Raw genomic sequence first — 25,125 nt, forward strand, 5'->3', positions numbered from 1 at the left:
ACCTTCTCATCCTCCCCCATGCACAAAAAGTGAATTTTCTGGCATGTTTATTTAATAATAAAATATGGCCAAATCCCGCACTGGTGGAACACGTGCGCGGGGCACGGGAAGGACGAGACGAGCTGAAATCTGTTTTATCACCAGAGCTGGAAATTTTAAGTTCCTTTGATCTCTCTGCCTCCAAAGCTGCTGGGGAAGGAGAGAGGAGAGAGCAGCACACGGAGAACGTTATCCCAGGGCATGGAGGGCTTCAGGGATGGATCTGTACTGGCTTTTTTTCCCTGTTATTGTATACTCTCCAAGCTACTTCAAGCAATTTATCCAGATTTCTTAATTCTTCCCCTTCTAATTTTTGCAATTTTCTCCTCATGTCACCCTGTGAGTGGCCCAGGAAAACGAGAGCGAGCTGAACCTTTGCTTGTGGTGCATCTATTTGGAGATCTGTGCCTTTTCTCGCTGCCTCCTGAAGCCTTTCCAAAAACGCAGTAGGGGATTCTTTCTTCTCCTGCCTTATCTCGTACAATTTAGACCAGTTTATCACCTTAGGCACAGCATTCTGAACGCCCATCTGGATCCACTCCTGATGGTTCTTCAGCCTCCACGTAAGCCCAGGTGCATTAGGATCCCACCCTGGATCCTCGGTTGGAAAATTATCATCTAGGGTTCCCATCATGAGCCTGTTTCTGATGTCCTCCCTTGCCCTTTCCTTGGCGTGTCTAATATTACTTGTGTATCATCCCAATCCGGATTCTGAGTTTCCATAAGCATTTTTACCACTCTTGCCACTTTATCAGGATTTTCTCCGTAAGTTCCAGCCGATTGTTTCCAAATTACTAAACCCACAGGGGGGGAAAGGTACCTCCTGCCTCCGCACGTGCCGGGGACGTGGAGACTGGCAGCTCCAGGCCCGCACACGTCCCCGTGCCTCGACGTCCCCAAAGAGCAGCGAAAGCACAACCCTTAATTCCCATGGACAGGGCTAAAGGCTGCCCCTGTCACCCATCATTTAAGGCTTGGGAAGTGCCCAATTCCCATCAGGAATGCCTGGTGCGGCTCCGTGCTCATATCAGTCTTCATTTCACGTGGTCCTTCACGCCATCGGAACGGCCGAGCATCCCAACGCCTGGCACGGCTGGGGAGCCACCCTGGGCTCCCCAAAACCTGGCTGGCACCGGCAGCTCCAGCCTGGTGGAGCCCTCTGTGACCGAGGTTACTCCTTCCCAGCGTAAAGACGCGCGGAGGTTGAGGTTTTCCCCCCCAACCCCATCCCCGCCTCCCTTTCCTTCCTTTCGCGAGTAAATCCTCCAGCAGGAATTTTCCCCCCTTCCTTGGAAATTCACAGCCAACCTGCTAATGAGTCTTTGTGAAACTTGTGCCTTCTTACCTCTAATTTTACAGCCTGTTCGGATTTGAGCTCTGTGGACAGCCTCACATTTGGTTGGGAATTATAGGCTGAGTGGCTGTTCTCTCCTATTATTGTGCTGTCAATCTCCTATTAGCACATTATAATATGCTACACTGAATGCATCTGTTCTGTAGATCACAAGTCCTAATTGTCATTTGTTGAATCACTTTGTCTTATATGATTGTTAAGCAATTATTTCACCCAAAGCAGCTTAAACTTTGATTACTGTATAGTGTTTACAGGGATCAAAGGGAGAAATCGGCGGCGGTTTCAAACATTTTTTTTTTTCTGCGGAAAACGAGGAGCGAGCGGGAGACGCCGAGGCACGGGGATGACCTGGAGGTGCTTCCCGGCCTCCTCCCTTTAGGAGATGATGTTTGTCCAGGGTGGTTAAAGGTCCAGAGAAGGAGGAGGTCGGGAGATGGATGTGAAGTGACATTCCTGCCAGGATCGCTCTTGGAACCAGGCTCTCCTGGCGTGTGGCACCAGCTGCTCACGGGTCCCCTCCGGTGGGGGACAACACCCCTGTGATGCTGCTGAGCCACTCCAGACGTTCCCAGCAAGGGAAAAACCTTCCTGCTCCCCAAAACGATGGGAATTGGAGCAGTGCTGGCTCGGAGGGGTCACATCCCGAGAAAATCCCCCGTGGAAGCGGCGGCAGGGGGTCAGCGGAGGACAGGGCCCGGGCAGCGTGCAGAGCTCTCGGCACTCACATTTATTTTGGCTTTGCCACCCCACTCCAAAGCCCTCTGAGAAGCCCTCTGGAAGCTCAGATCCCTCACACCATTCCCCTCTGAAGTCCGGGCTGCTGGAATGCCACGGAGGAGCGAGCCCAGGGCATGGGAACCCAACCCAGCAGGGCTTCATCACCGGGGGCTTGGGCTAATCCCGAAAACCTCGGGCTGACGGCGGCGGGAAGGAATGTGGGGCCATTGTTTCTGAGGAGCCCAGACAGGATTGAGAGAGGGAGAAAACCACGCTGGTGGCTCCAGACGGCTCCACGAGCCAGCAGGGATACACAGACTGTCAGAAATCTTCTGCTTCCAACCATCTTCTCCAGCGAGGCGTGGATGGAACCTGAGCACCACGAAAAGCTCCTTCCCCTTCCCCTCCTGCCACCCCTGCAGCACATCCCGGCAGGAGATGGCACGAAGCTGCCCTTGCCTCCGATGAAATGAATGAATTTCGGCACAGGAACCATTGCCCAAATCATGGGAACACAAAACTCTTTGTGAATCAGGGCCTGTCCCCAGCCAGGCCACCAAGGGCGTCACAAAAGAATCAGGGGAAGGAACCAGAGTGGATCTTCTGTGGGTTCTTGGCAGAAGCTCTTCCTGCTGCTCTTCCCTCCCCGGGCGCCCAAGGGTGCAGCTCCAAGTCCCGGGACCTCTCCAGCCCCACCCCTGGGTGCTGGTCACAGGTTTAGGCACAAGAAGCTCAAAGCCACCCCTGAGGATCTCATCCCCGTGGGTCACCACAGCTGAGGGGGCTTTTCCAGCTGCTCTCCCAGCCCCACTCCATCCCAGTTTGGGAATGCTTTTATCCCAGAGAGCTGCGGACCACCAGGACGGAGCCGAGCTTGGGGATGTGCAAATCGGCTGCTTGCAAAAACAAGTTTTAAAAAGTTACGTTTGGGGTAGAAACCCTGAGAAAATCACTTTATTTGTAGATTTTGTCGCCAAAAAAAAAAACTCCAATTCCTTCCTGTATCCTAAAAAAGTGATGGCACGGCCTAAAGAAGCCTCTAAGGAAGTTGTCAAACCTTGGGATGAAAATAAATCTGGAGGAGCAGGTAAAAGGTAGCGGCTCCAGCACAGGTAAATTGCTTTTTAACAAGGAGACAAGGCCCATCCCTGGCATCTGCCGTATGTTTTTATAAAGCCCAGAAATATGTTTTTAAAAGGCCAGTAAATAAAGTTCCTATCGATTTGATCTCCAGCGTAATCTGTTTTTCTGTCTGCCACCACGAGTGGTAATAAAAGGGAATCAGGGGCCGCGGGTTTGGGTTAATGCAGCGATCCATCATCGTCGGGGGCTTTGCTGCGCTGCACAATCCAGAAACTGCCCCAAATTGGTGCAAGGGCCAATTTTCTTTTCCAATTTATTTTCGCTTGAGCAAAGCAATATCGAGGCAGGACAAGGAGGACGCGTTTCCCGTCCTTCCAGATGTTCTCCTGCACCCCTGGGCTGGGAAAGGGCCTCCAGCAGCTCCCAGCACGGGGATTTTGGGAAGGAGCTGTGGGTGCTGGGGGTTTGGGGGTTTGAGGTCAGGTCTTTGCAGTGGGACCCAAAGGGGGGTTGGGATGTGCTCAGGAGAGTTTTCCAGTGAGGATTGGGCATTCCAGGGCTGCATTCCCATGGATTGGGCATTCCAGGGCTGCATTCCCATGGATTGGGCATCCCAGGGCTGATGTTCCATGGATCAAACATCCCAGGGCTGATCTTCCATGGGTTGAACATCCCAGGGCTGATCTCCCTTGGATCAAACATTCTGACCATCCCAGGAATGATCTCTCATGGACTGAACATTCTGAATATCCCAGGGCTGATTTCCCATGGATTGGACATCCTGAACATCCCAGGAGTGATCTCCTACAGATTGAACATTCTGACCACCCCAGGAATGATCTCTCATGGAATGAACATTCTGAACATCCCAGGGCTGATTTCCCATGGACTGAAAATCCTGAACATCCCAGATCTGATCTTCCATGAACTGAACATCCCAAACATCCCAGATCTGATCTCCCATGGATTGGACATCCCAAACATCCCAGATCTGATCTCCCATGAACTGAGCATCCCAAACATTCCAGGGCTGATCTCCCATGAACTGAACATCCCAAACATCCCAGGGCTGATCTCCCATGGATTGGACATCCCAAACATCCCAGATCTGATCTCCCATGGATTTGACATCCCAAATATCCCAGGGCTCATCTCCCATGAACTGAACATCCCAAACATCCCAGATCTGATCTCCCATGGATTGAATATCCCAAACATCCCAGATCTGATCTCCCATGGATTGGACATCCCAAACATCCCAGATCTGATCTCCCATGGATTGAATATCCCAAACATCCCAGATCTGATCTCCCATGGATTGAATATCCCAAACATCCCAGATCTGATCTCCCATGGATTGGACATCCCAAACATCCCAGGGCTCATCTCCCATGGATTGGACATCCCAAACATCCCAGGGCTGATCTCCTGATATTCCCACATCTCTGCCCACCAGGGCAGAGCAGTTCAAGGTTGCCCCCCAGGTTCTCCAACCATCCAGGACCACCCTCCTGTCCCTGGCTCCTTCCCCTGAGAAGCCCCCACACACAACGGGTGCTCTGACAGCACCAAAAACTGCCCCAAAATGGGTTTTTTGGGCAGCAAATGGATGTTTGACAAAGCTGGCTTCGACAGCTCAGTGTTTAAACACGACAAAATATTCAAATCCACCCTAAAATGACGCAGTAAAGTCGCCCAGGCCAGATTTTGCTGCCGTCACAGCTCAGCTTTGCAAGATGCCACCCCACTTTCAGCTCCTTCACCCCAAACCATCCATGTTCCCTTCCCTGAGCAGCTGCAGGGACGGACCTTGGGCACAAAGGTGATGCCAAACCCATCCCAAATATCTGGGACAAGAACGGGAAACCTCCCATTCCCTCCCCCACCACCTTTTCAGAAAACTGATAAATATTTCTAGAGAGAAAAACAAACACTCCGCATTTGGCTTTTTTGGTGGTTGTTTTTCTTGAAGAGACAAAGTGTTCCACAGAGAGCCGACACTTCCTACACAAGTTTGCATCCTCAAACCCCGAGATTTTCTGCCACGGATTTGGATGGGAAAAGCATCTCCAGCCCTTCAAGCCAGCCCTCCCCACCCCATCCAGGATCACCGAGCTGGAGCATCCCACTGGAGCGCCACAGGGAGATGGAGATCTCCTCACTTTGCCAAATTTTCCCCGCTCTCATTTGGGAAGAAATTAGGAATAATCACATTTCCTGCGTTCAGAAATACCCACACAAAGCGTAAAAACAACTCTCATGCCACAGCTCTTGTTCCCACTCAATTTAGGGTGAGCTTAGGAGGGGAAAAATATTATCCCAAAGCATCCTTGGAGGTTCAGGAGAAAGAAAATTCTATATTCCTATTAAAAACCTGAGGTGAGCCAGACCTCTAGGAGGGGTTTAAGGCCACGCAAAATGAATTCCTGGTTTGGACAACGCAGCTGGATCGTTCCCAGCCGTGCAGAGCTGGGGAGGTGATTTTTTTGGGGAAGGCCAGAGGACAAAGCCACCCCCAAAGCCCGGGAAGCAGCGGGGCCCCGTGTCCTCAGATGCCGCCTGAGCTCAAGATGTGCCGAGATGCCTTGGGAGGAAACGGAGCCAAATCCTCCAGCGGAGCCGCTCCCGGTGCCAGCGATGCCAGCGGGAGCCGCCGCCCGTGCCAGGGGCTCCCTGGGGACCTGCCACCCCCGAGGCACAGCTGCAATTCCATCCCAAAATAAACGGGTGCCGCCACCCCCCCCACGCCACGCTCCCAGCTCGGCCTTCCCTGCTTTTTGCGGATTCTGGGATGCACAGCCTGCATCCCATCCCGCTGGCACAGCCTGGCAGGGGCTGGCTCCGGTCCCCAAAATCCTTCGCACAGATTTCAGCCGGCAGCATTGCATCCCCGGAGAGTCCCTTCCCTTCTCCCGGCCCTGGATTTGCTTTCCAGGACTAAAATTAAAAGAAAAACAACTGCCCACATCCCTGGGAAACTTCAGCCTCCTGGAAAGGCGGGGATGGGGCTGCGGGCAGCAGCCTCTGCCAGGAGAAAGGATTTTTTTTGGAAGAATCAGGCATCTTTAAGGAAAAGTTCTCCTTCCAACCATGTGATCCGCAGGGGGAAGAGACTTCCCAGACGGCAGAGCCGGAAAAACGGATTGTTCCCACCCCGAGGTAACGCCAGCAGAGCTGACTTCTCCCAAGGCTGGAGCTGGCCATGGGAATTATGGAAATTATGGAAATTATTGGGATAGGGAGGTTTTTGGGGTGCCAGCAAGGGTTCTACCGGGATTTGGGAACGCTACGAGACGATGCCGCATCCTGGGACAGATTTGAGGTCACACAGCAGGGCACGGCGCAGGGTGTCCCCCAAAATACCGCAACGTCACCCCAATTTATTGTCCCCTCGGCACCCTCAGCACGGATCTGGGCGCTCCCAGTTCCTCCCAGTCCCTCCCAGTTCCTCCCAGTCCCTCCCAGTCCCTCCCAGTCCCTCCCAGTTCCTCCCAGTCCCTCCCAGTCCGGGCGGCGCTGGAGCTCGGGCAGTTCAATGCTGCCACCTGGTGGTGGCAGGAGGGAACAGCAGCACCGGGATTTCCCCCCCCACCCCCGATCCCAAACTCCATCGCGAACCCCAAACTCCATCGTGAACCCCAAACTCCATCGTGAACCCAAATTCCATCGTGAACCCCAAACTCCTCCAGCACTCGTCCCAAACTCCATCAGCGCCGACCCCAAACCCCAAACTCCAGTGCCAGTCCCAAATTCCATCAGTGCCAAGCCCAAACGCCGGCGCCGACCCAAAACCCCAAACTCCAGCACCAGTCCCAAACCCCAAACTCCGGCATCACCAACCCCAGACTCCTCCGGCATCACCAACCCCAAACCCCAAACTCCGGCGCCGACCCCAATATCCCAACTCCAGCGCCAACCCCAAATCCCAGCGCCGACCCCAAACCCCAGCGCCTGTCCCAAACTAGATCAGCGCCAACCCCAAACTCCAGTGCCAGTCCCAAATTCCATCAGTGCCAACCCCAAATGCCAGCACCAACCCCAAACCCCAAACTCCGGCACCCATCCCAAACTAGAGCAGCGACAATCCCAAACTCTAGCGCCCGTCCCAAACCCCAAACTCCAGTGCCAGTCCCAAACTCCAAACTCCGGCATCACCATCCCCAAACTCCTCCAGCATCGTCAACCCCAAACCCCAAACTCCAGCGCCGACCCCAAACTCCATCAGCGCCCACCCCAAACTCCATCAGTGCCAACCCCAAACCCCAGCGCTGACCCCAAACCCCAAACTTCAGCGCCAGTCCCAAACCGCAAACTCATCCCAGCACCAACACCAAATCCCAAACTCGAGCGCTGACCCCAAACCCCAAACTCCAGCGCCGACCCCAAACCACAAACTCCAGCGCCGACCCCAAACCCCAAACTCCAGCGCCGACCCCAAACCACAAACCCCAGCGCTGACCCCAAACCACAAACTCCAGCGCTGACCCCAAACTCCAGCACCAACCCCAAACTCCAGCACCAACCCCAAACCCCAAACTCCAACGCTGACCCCAAACTCCAGCACCAACCCCAAACCCCAAACTCCAGCACCAACCCCAAATCCCAAACTTCAGTGCCAGTCCCAAACCGCAAACTCATCCCAGCACCAACCTCAAATCCCAAACTCCAGCACTGACCCCAAACCCCAAACTCCAGCGCTGACCCCAAATCCCAAACTCCAGCACCGACCCCAAATTCCAGCACCAACCCCAAACCCCAAACTCCAGCGCTGACCCCAAATCCCAAACTCCAGCACCGACCCCAAATTCCAGCACCAACCCCAAACCCCAAACCCCAAACTCCAGCACCAACCCCAAATTCCAGCACCAACCCCAAACCCCAAACTCCAGCGCTGACCCCAAATCCCAAACTCCAGCACCGACCCCAAATTCCAGCACCAACCCCAAACCCCAAACCCCAAACTCCAGCACCAACCCCAAATTCCAGCACCAACCCCAAACCCCAAACTCCAGTGCCAACCCCAAATTCCAGTGCTGACCCCAAACCCCAAACTCCAGCACCGACCCCAAACTCCAGCACCAACCCCAAACCCCAAACTCCAGCGCCGACCCCAAACCCCAAACTCCAGCACCAACCCCAAATCCCAAACTTCAGCGCCAGTCCCAAACCGCAAACTCCAGCGCCGACCCCAAACCCCAAACTCCAGCGCCAACCCCAAACCACAAACTCCAACGCTGACCCCAAACTCCAGCACCAACCCCAAATCCCAAACTTCAGCGCCAGTCCCAAACCGCAAACTCCAGCGCTGACCCCAAATCCCAAACTCCAGCACCGACCCCAAATTCCAGCACCAACCCCAAACCCCAAATTCCAGCACCAACCCCAAACCCCAAACTCCAGCACCAACCCCAAACTCCAACGCCGACCCCAAACTCCATCAACGCCAACCCCAAACTCCAGCACCAACCCCAGAGCTCAGCCCGAGGCCAGGATGGCTTTAAAAGTTGACAACAAAAATAAAATCCGCGGTGGAAAGGTTTAAATTGATTTTTTTTTGGGTTTTTTTTGGCTGAGCTGTGGCAAAAAAAATGGAACGGACACAGTGCAGCGGAAAAAAAATCCAGTGGTCTGAATATGCCAAAAATTAAGTAGTCAAAGTAGAGGGAGCAAAATTGAAATAGCCAAAATATAGCAATAAATATAAATATACAGTGGCCATAACATAAATAAAATTAATCAAATTTTTCTCTACGCGTGGCCACTTAATTCCTATTTTTCGTACATTGTGGCCATTAAATTCCTTTTTAAAAAATAGCCATGATGGAGCACAAAATTAAATCATTAGGAGGCTGCAAATAGCAAAAATTTAAATGATTAAGTGGCCACGTGTGGCAGAAAAAATAATTTCATTTCTTTGCTACCTTCTGGCCACTTAAATGGTCACAGGATAAAAAAAATAATTAATTGTTTTAAAAGTTAATGTAGGGAAAATTATAAATGGCTGCATTTATAGGGGAAATAAGAGTTACAATGCAGCAAATATTCTAAATTGTAATGTGGTGATATGGTGAAAATAATTCATTAAATGGCTACAATGTGGCTGGAATAGCTGTAAAATGGGTTGATGCAGGAAAAAATATATTGAGTAAATGGACAACAGAAAAAATATAACATATATAAAAAATGTAAAATATAACTATAAAAATACTTTTTAAAATAATAGAATAAACTATAAATATGAAATCTAAATGTATAAATGTAAATATACATAAAATATAAAAATATAAAAATATAAAAAATAATATAATATAAAAATTAATATAACATCTAAATTTATAAGTATATTAAAATATATAAAAAATAGAAAATATAAAATATATAAAATATTATAATATTAAATTTATAAAATATTAAAATAGTACAAATAATTAAAGTATTACAAATATTAAAATATTAAAATATTAACAATATAAAATATGAAATATAAACATATAAACATATTAAAATATATAAATAATATTAAAATAATATAAAAAAATATAAAATATATAGAACATATAAACCATATAAACCATATAAACCATATAAACCATATAAAAATATAAAATATATAAAAAAATATAAAAATATAAAAAATATAAAAAATATTAAAAATATAAAAAATATAAAAAATATTTAAAAGAGAAAATATTTAAAATATATAAAATATAAAAAAAATACTAAAAATACAAAAATACAAAAAAGGTTTCAATGTAGTAAAAAATACTCCGAATGTGAGAAAAGGCGATTTAATGGCCACAGCGTAGGAAAAAAAAAAATACAAATAAACCACCAAAAACACCACCAAAAAAAATGCCAATTCCATTGACCCACAGCTCCGCCTCCAGCAGAGGAAAAGTGAGAATAAATGAGGAAAAGTGGGAATAAAACTTCCAGAGAAGGACCAGAACCCCCAGAGCAGGAACAGAACCCCCAGACGGGACCAGAACCTCAGATGGGACCAGAACCCCCAGACGGGACCAGAACCCCAGATGGGACCAGAACCCCAGGTGGGACCAGAACCCCAGATGGGACCAGAACCCCAGAGCAGGAACAGAACCCCCAGAGGGGGACCAGAACCCCAGATGGGACCAGAACCTCCAGAGCAGGAACAGAACCCCCAGATGGGACCAGAACCCCAGATGGGACCAGAACCCCCAGATGGGACCAGAACCCCCAGGTGGGACCAGAACCCCCAGATGGGACCAGAACCACCAGACGGGACCAGAACCCCCAGATGGGACCAGAACCTCCAGAGAGGGACCAGAACCCCCAGAGCAGGAACAGAACCCCCAGGTGGGACCAGAACCCCAGGTGGGACCAGAACCTCCAGAGAGGGACCAGAACCCCAGGTGGGACCAGAACCACAGGTGGGACCAGAACCCCCAGGTGGGACCAGAACCCCAGATGGGACCAGAACCACAGGTGGGACCAGAACCCCAGGTGGGACCAGAACCCCCGGAGTCCCCCGGTCCCGTCTCACCTTCTTGGCCCAGGGGAAGCGGACGCGGGGCCGGCCCCACTCCTGGCTCAGCTTCTGGCGGTAGCCCTGGCACTTGGGGATGTAGGAGCAGCTGACGTCGCCCACCTCGGGGTAGATGACTTCCAAATCGCCCCTGGAAAAACGGGACAAGCGAGGAGAATGTGGGAATCTGTCAGAACTCAAAATGTCCCTCAGATATTTTAGGGGTTCCAGGACTTGGTCAGAAGAGTTTTAGATCCCGGCAGGCAGCTGCAAACAGCTGTGATTTTGGGTTTGAACCATGGAACAATTTACCAACTTTAGAGGTGGAACAAGCAGTCACAAAGGGTTATATAGTATAATAAAATAGTTACAAAACAGAGGGGAAATTTTTTTAGTATTGTACAGGGGGGTTTTAGCACCTGTCCAGGGGGTTTTTACTTTGTACATGGGGGTCAGAAGTTCTAAGATGGAGGAAAGTGGGCTGATCCTGTTCTTCCTCCTTCTTCTTCCTCACCTCCATGTTCTTGGTGATGTTGGCACTCACAGATTGGTTTAGAGTAGAAAAGCACATTGTAATATAGATAGTAGGTATTGGGGAAAACTATAAACATGTAACACGTAATGTACCATATAAAAGATAGGAAAGCACCATTTAATAAAGGTAGTAGGTATTGGGGAAAACTGTAAACATGTAACACGTAATGTACCATATAAAAGATAGAAAATCACCATTTAATATAGGTAGTAGGTATTGGGGGAAAACTGTAATCATGTAATACATAATATATCATATAAAAGAAAATCACAATTTAATATAGGTAATAGGCATTGGGGAAAACTGTGAACATGTAACATGTAATGTACCATAGAAAAGATAGAAAAACACCATTTAATTTAGGTAATAGGCATTGGGTAAAACTGTGAACATGTAATATGTAATATATCATATAAAAGACAGCAGCAATCCTGGGTGGAGGGAAAAAAAAGAAATTAGGGGACAGAGAGGATGTCAGGGTGTGTGTGTGCCTCTGCCTGAGCTGTGAGCAAACCACAGCAGCCCCAGGAGAAAATCTTTTAGATAACTCACAATAAACTGCCTTGAGACCCAACAGCAAGAGCCTGCGCAGTTTTTCTTTGGAATCACAGGTTGGATAGTTGTATTTTTAATTTTATATATGTTATGTTTTAATTTTATATATGTATGTTTAATTTTATATATGTTATATTTTTTCTGTTGTCCATTTACTCAATATATTTTTTCCTGCATCAACCCATTTTACAGCTATTCCAGCCACATTGTAGCCATTTAATGAATTATTTTCACCATATCACCACATTACAATTTAGAATATTTGCTGCATTGTAACTCTTATTTCCCCTATAAACGCAGCCATTTATAATTTTCCCTACATTAACTTTTAAAACAATTAATTTTTTTTTTTTTATCCTGTGACCATTTAAGTGGCCAGAAGGTAGCAAAGAAATTAAATTATTTTTTGTGCCACACATGGCCACTTAATCATTTAAATTTTTGCTATTTGCAGCCTCCTAATGATTTCATTTTGTGCTCCATCATGGCTATTTTTTAAAAAGGAATTTAATGGCCACAATGTACGAAAAATAGGAATTAAGTGGCCACGCGTAGAGAAAAATTTGATTAATTTTATTTATGTTGTGGCCACCGTATATTTATATTTATTGCTATATTTTGGCCACTTCAACTTTGTTTCCTCTGCTTTAACTACTTCATTTTTGGCATATTCACCCCCACATGGACCCCAGAGCAAACCCGGGTTCCCACAGGAATCGGTGCCAGGGCGGGCTCGGGGTGGGGTTGGGAACGCAAAGTGCAAGGGTGGGATAACAAGGTTATTGTCAATTATTATCATTATAAAATTATAATTAATCAGCTGAAGGGCATTTGAAATTCCTGCGCTCCTTGCTGCGTGCTCCTCAGCGGATTTTGGGAAGGAATTCCTGGCTGGGAGGGTGGGGATGGAATTCCCGGAGGAGCCGGGCAGGGTGGGAGGCGCTGGGGTTGGAGCTGGATTTTAGGGCCCCTTCCCAGCCAAACCACGCCAGAATTCCATGGAAAAGCAGCCTCCTTCCTCTGAAGTTTTCCATGGAAAACTTCTGCCACCACTAACACTGCCAAAGCCATTCCAAAGCCCCTGGGTTTGGTGAAATCTTTCTTTCTTGCTAATCTCAACTTGCATCGAGTGGCCAATTTTTTACCAAAATGAAAATTTTTCAAGCTGTATTGGTCAGCATTTTAAGTATTTTTGCCAAGAGAACATTTTAAACCGGTTGCCAACCAAATTGCACGTGTGAGTTAACAAGAGAAAAACGGCACAGTTCAATAGTAAATTAGATTATGGTTGCAGCTCAATTGAACTCTGAGCATTTAATTTTTATATCTGCTAATGATGGAGCCCTGTCGGAATCTGAGCTATTGATGATTCTGAGATTGTAAAAGTCTCTGTCTGTCAGCCCCCTGCCAAAGCAGAAGCCAGAATTGGTCTGTGCTGGTTTCCAGGTTGGTTATTCTGTTGATCTCTCACATGTTCTGCTGCCCTGCCCAGCTCTGTCCTGCAGGGCAGCGTGTGGGGCTCTGCCCTCAGTGGGATGTGACAAACATTCAATACCAGAAACTCCCTGGGCTGCATTTACAAGAACGTGCCAATATCTGTCACCTACGTTGGACAGTGTGTCCCCAGCCTGAACCAACAGAAAAATGCCAACACCACAGTGAGACATGGAGGGCATGGAGAAGGAGAAAAAGGACAAGGCACACCCAATTTCTTCTATCTTGTCCCCTTTGGGCCCCTCATCTAGAATCCTAAAATTTTACTTTTGCACCCGTGCCGCACTTATTATTACTGATATCAAACCTAATTATTATATCAACCCTAATTATTACTTATATCAAACACTCAGAGCTGATAATTCATCCTGTGAGATTGAAAACTCTTTTCCATGGACAGAGATCACAGCCAGTGTCTCTGGGGGCTCTGTCCAGGGGGTTCCTGAGCCCTGCCAGGGAAGCCCTGGACTCCCACAGAGCCCAATTTTGGGAAAAGAAGGAAAAGAAGGAAAAGAAGGAAAAGAGGCAAAGGGTCGGCGGAACGAACAGAGCCAGGAGGTGACACAAAGGGGATGTCCAGGCCGGGCAGTGGCAGGGGACAGCGGCTCACCTGCAGAACCCGTGGTCGGCCTCACTGAGGGTCTGGAAGATGCAGGTCCGGGAGGCTTCGCTGCCCCGGGCGCCCGGGACGAGCAGGGCCAGAGCCACCAGCACGGCCCCCAGCAGCTTCATCCTGCCCTGGGGACACGGGGACAGCGAGGGTCAGCCACGGGGACAGCGAGGGTCAGCCACGGGGACACGGGGACAGCCCCACGGGGACACGGGGACAGCGAGGGTCAGCCACGGGGACAGTGAGGGTCAGGCACGGGGACAGTGAGGGTCAGCCACGGGGACAGCGAGGGTCAGCCCCACGGGGACAGCGAGGGTCAGCCCCACGGGGACACGGGGACAGCCCCATGGGGACACAGGGACAGCCCCACGGGGACAGCGAGGGTCAGCCACAGGGACAGCGAGGGTCAGCCCCACGGGGACACAGGGTCAGCCCCACGGGGACATGGGGACAGCCCCATGGGGACACGGGGACAGCCCCATGGGGACACGGGGACAGCCCCATGGGGACACGGGGACAGCCCCATGGGGACAGCAAGGGTCAGCCCCACGGGGACACGGGGACAGCCCCATGGGGACACGGGGACAGCCCCATGGGGACACGGGGACAGCCCCATGGGGACAGCAAGGGTCAGCCCCACGGGGACACGGGGACAGCCCCACGGGGACATGGGGACAGCCCCACGGGGACACAGGGTCAGCCCCACGGGGACAGCGAGGGTCAGCCCCACGGGGACATGGGGACAGCCCCATGGGGACACAGGGACAGCCCCACGGGGACAGCGAGGGTCAGCCACGGGGACAGCGAGGGTCAGCCCCACAGGGACAGTGAGGGTCAGGCACGGGGACACGGGGACAGCGAGGGTCAGCCCCACGGGGACATGGGGACAGCCCCACGGGGACAGCGAGGGTCAGCCACAGGGACAGCGAGGGTCAGGCACGGGGACACGGGGACAGCCCCACGGGGACATGGGGACAGCCCCATGGGGACAGCGAGGGTCAGCCACAGGGACAGCGAGGGTCAGCCCCACGGGGACACGGGGACAGTCCCACGGGGACACAGGGACAGCGATGGTCAGCCCCACGGGGACATGGGGACAGCCCCACGGGGACAGCGAGGGTCAGCCCCACGAGGACAGCGAGGGTCAGCCACGGGGACACAGGGACAGCCCCATGGGGACACGGGGACAGCCCCACGGGGACAGCGAGGGTCAGCCACAGGGACAGCGAGGGTCAGCCCCACGGGGACACGGGGACAGCCCCACGGGGACATGGGGACAGCCCCATGGGGACACAGGGACAGCCCCACGGGGACACGGCACCAGCTCCAGCCACCGCACCCCGAGCCTTGCCCGGCGGATCAGGCTCCTTTTTGAGCCAGAGATGGGGTAACCGAGAGGCACTTTACAAATTTTTATTCTATATTTACTCTCATGTGAAGGGTGAGGCAATACATATATAATTTAAATTTTATGTGTATTTTTATATACATATATTATATTCATATATAATGTATATATATATATATTCAATTGTTATAATTCACGCCATTACAATCAGAAGCCAACTATTTTTTAATTATAATGCATTATAAGCGTTTTTTTGGCCTATCAGCTTTTGCCACGCCACACTGTCAATGTTTCAAAGTTAATTATAATTACTCCTCATGGGTTTTACTGTAATGCAGCTTTCATAGTGCTACTTCTCTAAAGCATTTAATTTTATTTGTAAGGCCATCCTTTCAAACTTGTTTCTAGTTATATTTCTCTCTCAACAAAGCCTGTCCTGTGGTATTTTTACACCGGTATTTCTTATCTCGAGGTTTGCAAAGAGGTGCAAACCGCTCATTTACCCCACCTCGGAGTCACAAAAAACCCTAATCCAAAAAAAATTGCCCATCACTTCCTCCTGCAGCTCTGTTGTAAATGCAGGGGAACCCAATGGGAAGAAATGGCGATGTGTGACTCAATTCAGAAGGCTGAATGATTTCTTTATTATAACTATGCTAAAATACATTAATATACTCTATAAAAGGAGGATACTAAAACTACAAACTACTTTTTCTGACTCTAACACAACTCATGATCCTCTCTGAGAGTCCAGCCCCTGGTGGGTTGGATTGGCCACCAGCTCAAACAATCCTCACCAGAATCCAACCAAGCACTCACCCCAGGTAAAAAATTCTCTAAATACATTCCACATAGGAAAAACAAGGAGCAGAAATAGAAATCGTTTTCATTTCTCTCCGTGCACCTCTATGAAAAATCCTGAGGGGGAGAGAAACGTGCTTGCCACACAGCTCCACAACTTGAATCCCGTTTATTGTGGGACTGAGCCGTTTCCTCTGAAAATTCAACTTTAATCCCGTTTATTGCACAACTGAGCCGTTTCCTCTGAAAACCCAACTTCAATCCCGTTTATTGCACAACTGAGCCGTTTCCTCTGAAAATCCAACTTCAATCCCGTTTATTGCACAACTGAGCCGTTTCCTCTGAAAATTCAACTTCAATCCCGTTTATTGCACAACTGAACCGTTTCCTCTGAAAACCCAACTTCAATCCCGTTTATTGCGGGACTGAGCCGTTTCCTCTGAAAACCCAACTTCAATCCCGTTTATTGTGGGACTGAGCCGTTTCCTCTGAAAACCCAACTTCAATCCCGTTTATTGCAGGACTGAGCCGTTTCCTCTGAAAACCCAACTTTAATCCTGTTTATTGTGGGACTGAGCCGTTTCCTCTGAAAACCCAACTTCAATCCCGTTTATTGCACAACTGAGCCGTTTCCTCTGAAAACCCAACTTGAATCCCGTTTATTGTGGGACTGAGCCGTTTCCTCTGAAAACCCAACTTCAATCCCGTTTATTCCAGAATTTAGCCGTTTCCTGCCGCTCCCCTTCGCCAGGCACCCCCAGCCCAGCTCGCCGGACCCTTTTTTTGTGCTTCCTCCCCCTCCGCGTGGCACCGGGAATGTCCCCACGCGGTGACACCACGCTCCAAACCCAGCTCCGGGAGGGGACAGAATCCCCATCTCCACCTGCTGCTCTCCCAAATGCGACGGAAAACCGGGATCGGGAGCGGTTGTGCTGCGTCCAGCACCACCCCCGAGGACACACGGACCAGCCAGGCCACCGGGACGTGTCCCCGACCCCGGGCAGGGCAACCCCGACCCAGCCGCCGCCTCCAGCGCTTTTCCCACGCCAGGACAGCTCTGGCCACCCCTTTTTAAGCCACACGAAGCCTCGAGGGGGACGAGGGGACGCGGGGCTGGGTCGCCCACCCATCCCTCGCCATCCCTCGCCTCCTGGCAGAGCCGGTAGCCACGGGCCACCGGAGAGCCACTTACCAAGGTCCTGGGGGCGGCTGAGCAGCTCCGAGGCAGAGCCCGGAGGTTTGAGGTTGCCGTGGAGATGGTTTCCTCGGAAGGAAGGGACAGAGGGACCGGGAATGAGAAGTCAAAGCCCCGGGGAAGGAGCAGAGGCTGCTCCGGACCTGCCAACGGCGTTTTAACCCCCCGGCAACCGCCCCAACCGGCCCGAGCGGCGCCGGGCGCGCTCCTGCCCAGCCCCCGCGCCGCACCGCCGGCTGCTCCGCCGATTCAGGGGCGCTGCGAGCCCGACTTCCATCTGCCCGTCTCGTCCATCCCCTAATGAGCTCCGGGGAAGAGGCACACGCGAGGAAATGAAAGAAAAAGACAGTGAAGAAGAGCCCGGTGTGAGTCTGGCAGCAGCGAGGGGATCATTACATAATGGAGCTGTGGCTGCACGCTCGGAGAACACGAGCGAGCCCGGCGAGGGAAAGAGGCGTCGGGGATTAACTAATTAGAAACATTAATGGATTGGGAATGATCGGGAGCTTTTTAGGGGCTTAATGGCTCCGGTTCCCACGCTGGCGATGGGCACAGCCCCGTAATTAGAGCCCTGAGCCGGCAAATGGGCTCCCGTGAGTCAGGCTTTTCCCAGGAATGCCGGGATGAGTCAAGGTTTGCACCCTCACGGTGTCACACGGACGGGGAGGTTGAAAATTCGGGATCCCCAGCACCGGGCAAAGCTGGAGACCAGCAGAAAATGCCCAGAAATGTGCTCATGGAACGGTGAGAAAGGCAGGAGTTTCCTTGGAGAAACGGGGATGCGGCTGAAAGTTGAACGAGAGGCAGGCAGGGAGTTGGGCACTCGGGTGGAGATGTGGACGAGGAACTCCTGGCAAAACCTGGAATGGTTTGGGATGGAAGGGTCTGGAATTCCATCCAGAGTCACCCCTGCCAGGGCAGGGACACCTCCCGCTGGCCCAGGGGGCTCCAAACTCACCTTGGACATTTCTGGGGGTCCAGGGAGAGCCACAGCTCCTCTGGGAATTCCATCCCAGCCCCTCCTCACCAGGAATTCCTCCCCAGTATCCCACCCAAACCTCCCCTTTTCCCATTGGAAGCCATTCCCTGTGTCCTGTCCCTCCATCCCTCGTCCCAGTCCCTCTCCCTGCTGACATGCATCCCACATAAAGCAGACACTGAAATTTCTGAAATTTCAGGGAGCATCACATCAGGGGTTTTAAAATTCCCACGCACACTTTCAGTGTGTTCCATCTGGGAAAAATCCAGGTTGGACATGGAGAAAGGTGCCTGAAAGTCCTTAAAAAAGGACTTTCCTTCCCAATATCCCACCCAAACCTCCCCTTTTCCCATTGGAAGCCATTCCCTGTGTCCTGTCCCTCCATCCCTCGTCCCCAGTCCCTCTCCCTGCTGAAACACATCCCACATAAAGCAGATACTGAAATTTCAGGGAGCGTCACATCAGGGGTTTTAAAATTTTCAAATTTTTTCTTCTCCAGACCCTTTGCAGTGTTTTGTTTTGTTTTTGTTTTTGTTTTGTTTTGGTTTTTTTGTGTTTTTTGTTTTTTTGGGGTTTTTGTGACCCCTTTGCAGAGCTTCCCCAAACAACACCAAGAAGCCAAAATGGGATGAATTCAGAGCAGGGATATTCTTTTTTCCCCCAAGCCCAAAGACAGAGAAAAGCCCTTTGGAGAGCCAAAATCAGCCCCTTCCATCTGGAAACCTCTCACAGATCATCCCAAAAGGGTTTGGCAATGGAAAAGGTGAAGGGGGATCTCCCAGGGATGCTCAGGAAGCAAAACTCATGGGAGCAACAATTTTACATTTTTAAAAATGTAAAATTTTACAAATTTTTCATCTTCCTGTGTAAGATGAGCCGTGACTTCCTCCCTAAAAAAAAAATAAAACAAAGAAAAAAAAAATGTTTGGGTTTTTTTAAACAAAGATTTTATTTCCTCCACTCAGGAAACAGATTTTAAAGTGCAGCAGGAAACTTGTTCAGCTTTTACCAGGACAAAAAAAATCCATGGGAAAATGCTGCCAGGGCTGGACACCCTCTGCTGTGTGATGCTCCCGAGGGGGTGGGAAACCGCTGGAATATTTAATTTTTAAATTAAATATTAAACCCCTGTGGCTTCCAAACCCAGGCCAAGGTGACCCCAGAGCTGCTGCCTTTGCTGTCCCCGCCACATTCCTGGAAATCCGAGCCCAGGGCTGGGCGATTTCCACCGGGATCCTCCTCTCCATCCTCCTGCCCGTGCCTGGAGCTCTCCGGGCTGGGGAGAAGCAGGAAAATCCCTGAGGCTGCACGCAGGAATTTCCCCTCTGGAGAAGGATCCTGCTGCTGGAAAAGGCAGCTTGGGTGACAAACGGAAAGGTAAATTTTAAGGGATTTCGAGATTTTAGAGGAGGTAAGATTTTATTTAAAGATAAGCCTTACTAGAGTTAATTAAAATAAATGAGTAGGCCTTGATGAAGTTAGGAGTTAGTAGTTAACTAATAACTGATTGCTCATCAGCACAATGTTGAGTTAGCTGGGTTTGTAATGAAGAATATAAATTGACAAAGAGCTTTTAGGAACATCAGACAATTGTGGCCTCCTCTGTTCTGAAACCAAGTGAAGACAAGGAATGGGAGTTCTACCCAGAGTTCATTTGTCATATTTGCATTGAAAAGGTAGAAAGGTCAGAACGAGGGAAAAACTTCATTGACTTCCTCATTTTGGGACCTGTCCCCATGGAAGGGACACCGACCCATTTCAAGGAACAAACCACGCAGGCTGAATAGATTTTGAAATTATTAGCATATGAAGCAGGGAATGGGATGTACCAAAATGATGAATATGCATTTGTATTTTGGGCATTCAACACTTGGATGGATAAAAGGGCTCTGTAATCACCTGGAAGCTGCGGTGTGGATTTGGGATCCCACACACAATAAACACACACTTTGTAACTTTAAACTGTCAGAGAGTTTTTGTCTGTCACAGCTGGATATTGGTATTAGATCAATATCCAGATTTTTTAAATAAATCACTTTCTAACTCTAAACTGTTAGAGAGTTTTTGTCTGTCACAGCTGGATATTGGTATTAGATCAATATCCAGATTTTTTTAATAAATCAAAACCAGCTCCCAGGGAGGGGAAATGATGCCTCAGGTTTGAGCTTTTCTATTTTTCACATTCTGAGCTGCTTTGGTGCGTGGGTCTGGGCTTCACCCCGGGGGATGCTGAGCTCTGCACAGAGCAGGGAGACAAAACAACTCCTGCTCCAGCTGGGACCGAGGACAATCAGGGCAAGTTTAAACAAGGTGGGCTGAAGAGACAAAACAAGGAGGATGGGAATTCACCAGCTAAAGCTGGAATTGGACAATTAACTCCAGCGTGCTGATGGACCAGAACTTCATAAAAGTGACAGACCCCATGACCTGCCTTCCACTTTGGGACCATTTGGACCAAAACTTCATAAAAGTGACAGACCCCGTGACCTGTCTTCCACTTTGGGACCATTTGGACCAAAACTTCATAAAAGTGACAGACCCCATGACCTGCCTTCCATTTTGGGACCATTTGGACCAAAACTTAATAAAAGTGACAGACCCCATGACCTGCCTTCCATTTTGGGACCATTTAGACCAAAACTTCATAAAAGTGACAGACCCCATGACCTGCCTTCCATTTTGGGACCATTTGGACCAAAACTGAATAAAAGTGACAGACCCCATGACCTGTCTTCCATTTTGGGGCCATTTGGACCAAAACTTAATAAAAGTGACAGACCCCGTGACCGGTTGTGCATTTTGGGACCTTTTTGGTTGATTTGGGTGCAGCCCTGGCTGGGCTCTTGTGCTGCCCAAGGTGGATGCATCGAGATAATTTTAATAAATCCCTGCTTTATTATTTTTTTATTCTGTAGCTCTTCCAGCTCTGTTCTAGCTCAGCCTTCCCGGGTTCCTGTCCCGGGCTGTTCCCAGGTTCCCAGTCCTGACCCAGGACTGCAGGAATCTCGTTTTTCCAGCCTGGAAGCCTCTGGCACCGTCCTCACATGAGGCTCAGAGCCGAGGGAAGTCCAGGAATTGCCCCCTCATTCCAGCGTGGGATGAGAAACAAAAAAAGATGCTTCCCTGCTGTGAAAAACGCCAATCGCTTGGTTTTTAAAATTTTAAAAGTTTAATAATAATAATAAAATTGTTATAAAAATAATAATACAATTAGAGTAATAAAGTTTAGAGTGAGGACAATTACAAGACAATAAAAAGCAAAGAATTACAGATGTCTGGATGCTCTCGGACACCAAGTCACAAAAATCATGACTTGTGAACAAAGGAATAACCTTAAACCAATACACTTGTTGCATATTCATACATCCTTCATGGTTATGCAGATATTTTATTTAAAACAAGAAACTCTGTCTGTTGTATGTCAACTGTTTCCTTTAATCTCCTGGCAGCTTTGAGTCTGAGCAAGGCCTTGTGAAAAACAATAATCGCTTGGTTTTTAAAATTTTAAAAGTTTAATAATAATAAAATGGTTATAAAAATAATAATACAATTAGAGTAATAAAGTTTAGAGTGAGGACAATTACAAGACAATAAAAAGCAAAGAATTACGGATGTCCAGATGCTCTCAGACACTAAGTCACAAAAATCATGATTTGTGAACAAAGGAATAACCTTAAACCAATACACTTGTTGCATATTCATTCTTCGTGGTTATGCAGATATTTTATTTAAAACAAGAAACTCTGTCTGTTGTATGTCAACTGTTTCCTTTAATCCTCATGGCAGCTTCGAGTCTGAGCAAGGCCTGAAAAAATTAATTTTTTCTGATAAGAAGCCATAAGTTCCTCTCCTTTGGAAGATTTAGGTGTTCCTCAAAGCGAGTATCTCATCCCTAAAAAAAACTCCCCCCACATACATAATCTCTATTTTAACATTATGTTGGAACCTAAAACTACACTTAACACACTACATAAGAGAATTAATACAGCACAACTTTCTAACATCACACATACAATATTCATTGTAACATTTGCGAAGAGCCAATCATAAATCTGCATTTTTCACACCTGCGCTTTAAAATTTTCGCTTATTTTGGCTAAAATCGCCACTGAAAACCTGTTTACAACTCCTCGGCTCTCCCAGCTTTCACAAGGGCTATTTCCCAATATTCTGAAAATAAAATAAAGCTTTTTGAAGTAATCAGCACAAGATTAATTTAATTGATCAAATGAGGGAATTGATGGAGTAAAATTACTGCAGTCTCAACATCAATTCATTTGGGAGCAGATATTTCAATAGAGGTACAAAAATAAATACATTTTGCATTTGTATCCCCAGCAAACACCTCCAAAATCTGCTCAAAAGCCTCTCAGAGCTGACAAAACCGAGAGGTAGGTGAGGAAATTATTTTCTGTTAATATCAGAGATGAAAAAGCTCTTAATAAAAGGCCGGGAAGGGAGGGAGAAGTGTGGGAATCGTTTTAACAATAACAAAGCACCTGTGAAAGCCAAATCAGCCCAGCTGGGAGCCAAGTTCAACCCGGGCTGAGCCATGGGGCCACAAATGGGGTTTGAGAGGGAAAGGCAGAGGAGCCAAAACCCCCAGCAGATCCCACCTGGGCACTCTCCCATCGCTGCCGAGGGGCCACAATATTCACAATATTCTCCAAGGCAAATTTAAGATCCCGCTGAGGCAAAAATAGAAAATTTTCGAGGCGCCCCATGACCATCAGCTGAGAGGAGAGGAGCTCTCAGAGCTTCCCCCACACGTGCAAAGCCTCCAGCTCTTCATTTATTTCATGTGGAACCGGCACTTCCTGAGCAGAGTTTCACTTAAAAAGTTCATTAAAATCTTGTTTTTACTTCCCAGAAAAGCATTGTTTGGAACTTCCCCCCCTCCGCCACCCCCTGAGCTGGCTTCCTGTTGATGTGAAATCCTGATAAACCAGCGCCCACTTCAGCCTTTCTGCTCTCCCTGCTGCATAAAAAAAGGCCATTTTGCCTTTTTTTTTTAATTTTCAGCTTGCTCCCATCCCATTTCGTTGTGGCCTCGGCTGTCCCCAGGTGTGAGTGGCCTGCAGGGACAGGGAGGTGACACCAGGCCCTGATGTCCCCAGTCCCATGGGGGTTTTTTTTGCTCCCATTTTCAGGCTGGACAAAAATTTTAAGTCATCACTGAGGCCAATAAATCTCAAGTCCTTCCTCATCAGCCAGCCAAAGCTCTGGAAAACAAGGATTTATTCTGCTTTTCACCTGCAGAAATATTTCTGAGCCATAAAAATGCTCCTTGGGCTACCAACAAGACCCACAAGCATCAGCCCAAGCCCAGCTCTTCCTTCAGTAATCCAGCATTTTCTTCTCATTCGGGAAGAAATCCAAATATTTCCAGGAGGCACCTCCATGCCCCGGAGTACACTGAGCGAATTACCTGAGCAACTCCAAAATATCAACACCCACAGGCTGAAAAATCACTAAAAAATCATATTTACACTGCTGATACCAAACAGCAAGGCAGCACGAAGCCAAGCACTCAGTGGCCGGGGGAATTCCCTCAATTTTGGCCTTGCAGGACGCCCATTTTCCAGCCCTTTAATTCTGAAGAAATCAGAAAAGGAAACAAAAGCCACATCCTCTCTCCTCGCTGTGCCCTGGCCTCGCTGTGCTGCTTATCTCCCTTCTCCGTGGGTTGTCCTCTCACGTTTCCCTCCTTCCCAAGAACTCGGTCCCTGCTCCAAGCCAACAACGCCAAGGTCACCTTCACCTTGTCCTGGCCAAGCCCCTGGGCGAGAACTTTGTGAATCAAAAACCCCACTTGGCCCTGGCCACGCCATAAATTTGCATCTGAAGCCATTTGCGGGGCTGGCTCCGCTCCTTGGGGGATTTTTAAGTGGATTTCAGGGATGTGACAGATTTATTGGGCTCCGGAGTTCCCCTGGGTCTGTCTAGAGCCGCGGTGGGGGCAGGGGTTAACGACCCCACGGCACAAAAAGCTGAATGGCTTTTAAAGCTGTTAAAGGGCTGCGATTGGAATTTTGGGTTTCTCCAGCATTTATAAGATGCTGGGGCAAAATCTGGAGGGAGGGGGATGAATTTATCTCCCCAGACACGTCCAGTGAGCCGCAGGCTGGAACAGCAGAGCTTTGGACGCCGGATGCAGATCCCTGGTGCAGCCTGAGATTAAGAGGGGAGGATTTCTGGCTTTTCCCTTTATACCTGCCAAAGCTCCAGCGCTGAACTCTCAGCCCCTCCTGGCCCATTTTCCTGGCCGGCAGCTGTGCCTGGTCGAGCTGGATTAAACCTCGTGGCTGGGAAGGTCACGGGTGAGCGCAGGGGATGGGTCAGAGCCCCAAAAAGGGGGGTGGGACCCACAGCACCCTGTGAGCAGGAATCTCTGTGGGGTCAGGGAAGGGACCCACGATGCTCTTTGCCTTTGGAGCTGGCAGCGCCTCGGCTCCTGCACGGATCCCAGCAGGGCAGCACAAACCCGGCGCTGCTGGGACCCCCGAACCTTGCGCGGCACCACCCCCGTTCCTCTGACTGAGCTGGGTATTCCAGCAGCCATCAGAGAAGAGGGATAGCCGATATTTTCCAGCTGAGCGAGCCCCCCCAGCCCGGCAGCAGCGCCCAGAGCCGCCCCCTTCCCATCCCAAACCTCAGGTGCAGCAGCACGAGCAGGAATTATCCCAATCCCATCCCCTGCAGCGCCCGTGGGATCACAGGATTTGGGGATGCGGCCCCCACCCCAATCCCAACCGCAATCCCAGCCTCGGGGGCGGCTGCCCCATCCCTGAACTCGCCGGGTGCGTTCGGGGAGGGTCGTGGGGAGCTGCAGCCCGGGGAGGTGACCTTGGGGACAGCCGGGATGTGCGGCACACCCGGCACGGCCCCCGCGCCACGGCCGGTACCTTGTG

At 49.5% G+C, this 25,125-nt stretch overlaps 1 protein-coding gene across 1 annotated transcript in view; it reads right to left on the reverse strand.

The window, feature by feature from the left end:
- Positions 1-17,830, reverse strand: part of PEBP4 (phosphatidylethanolamine binding protein 4) — a 94,702-nt gene extending 76,872 nt beyond the window's left edge. The window contains exons 1-3 of the mRNA XM_077789246.2: positions 17,233-17,830; positions 13,892-14,019; positions 10,716-10,848 (exon numbers count right to left, since the gene is read on the reverse strand). Coding sequence (XP_077645372.1) covers positions 10,716-10,848; positions 13,892-14,013 — 255 coding nt within the window. The 5' untranslated portion in view covers positions 14,014-14,019; positions 17,233-17,830. The remainder of the gene's footprint in view (positions 1-10,715; positions 10,849-13,891; positions 14,020-17,232) is intronic.
- Between the last annotated feature and the right edge of the window lie 7,295 nt (positions 17,831-25,125).

Source organism: Lonchura striata, chromosome 22 (assembly GCF_050655825.1).
Source record: "Lonchura striata isolate lonStrDom1 chromosome 22, ASM5065582v1, whole genome shotgun sequence".
NCBI classification, from domain to species: Eukaryota; Metazoa; Chordata; class Aves; order Passeriformes; family Estrildidae; genus Lonchura; species Lonchura striata.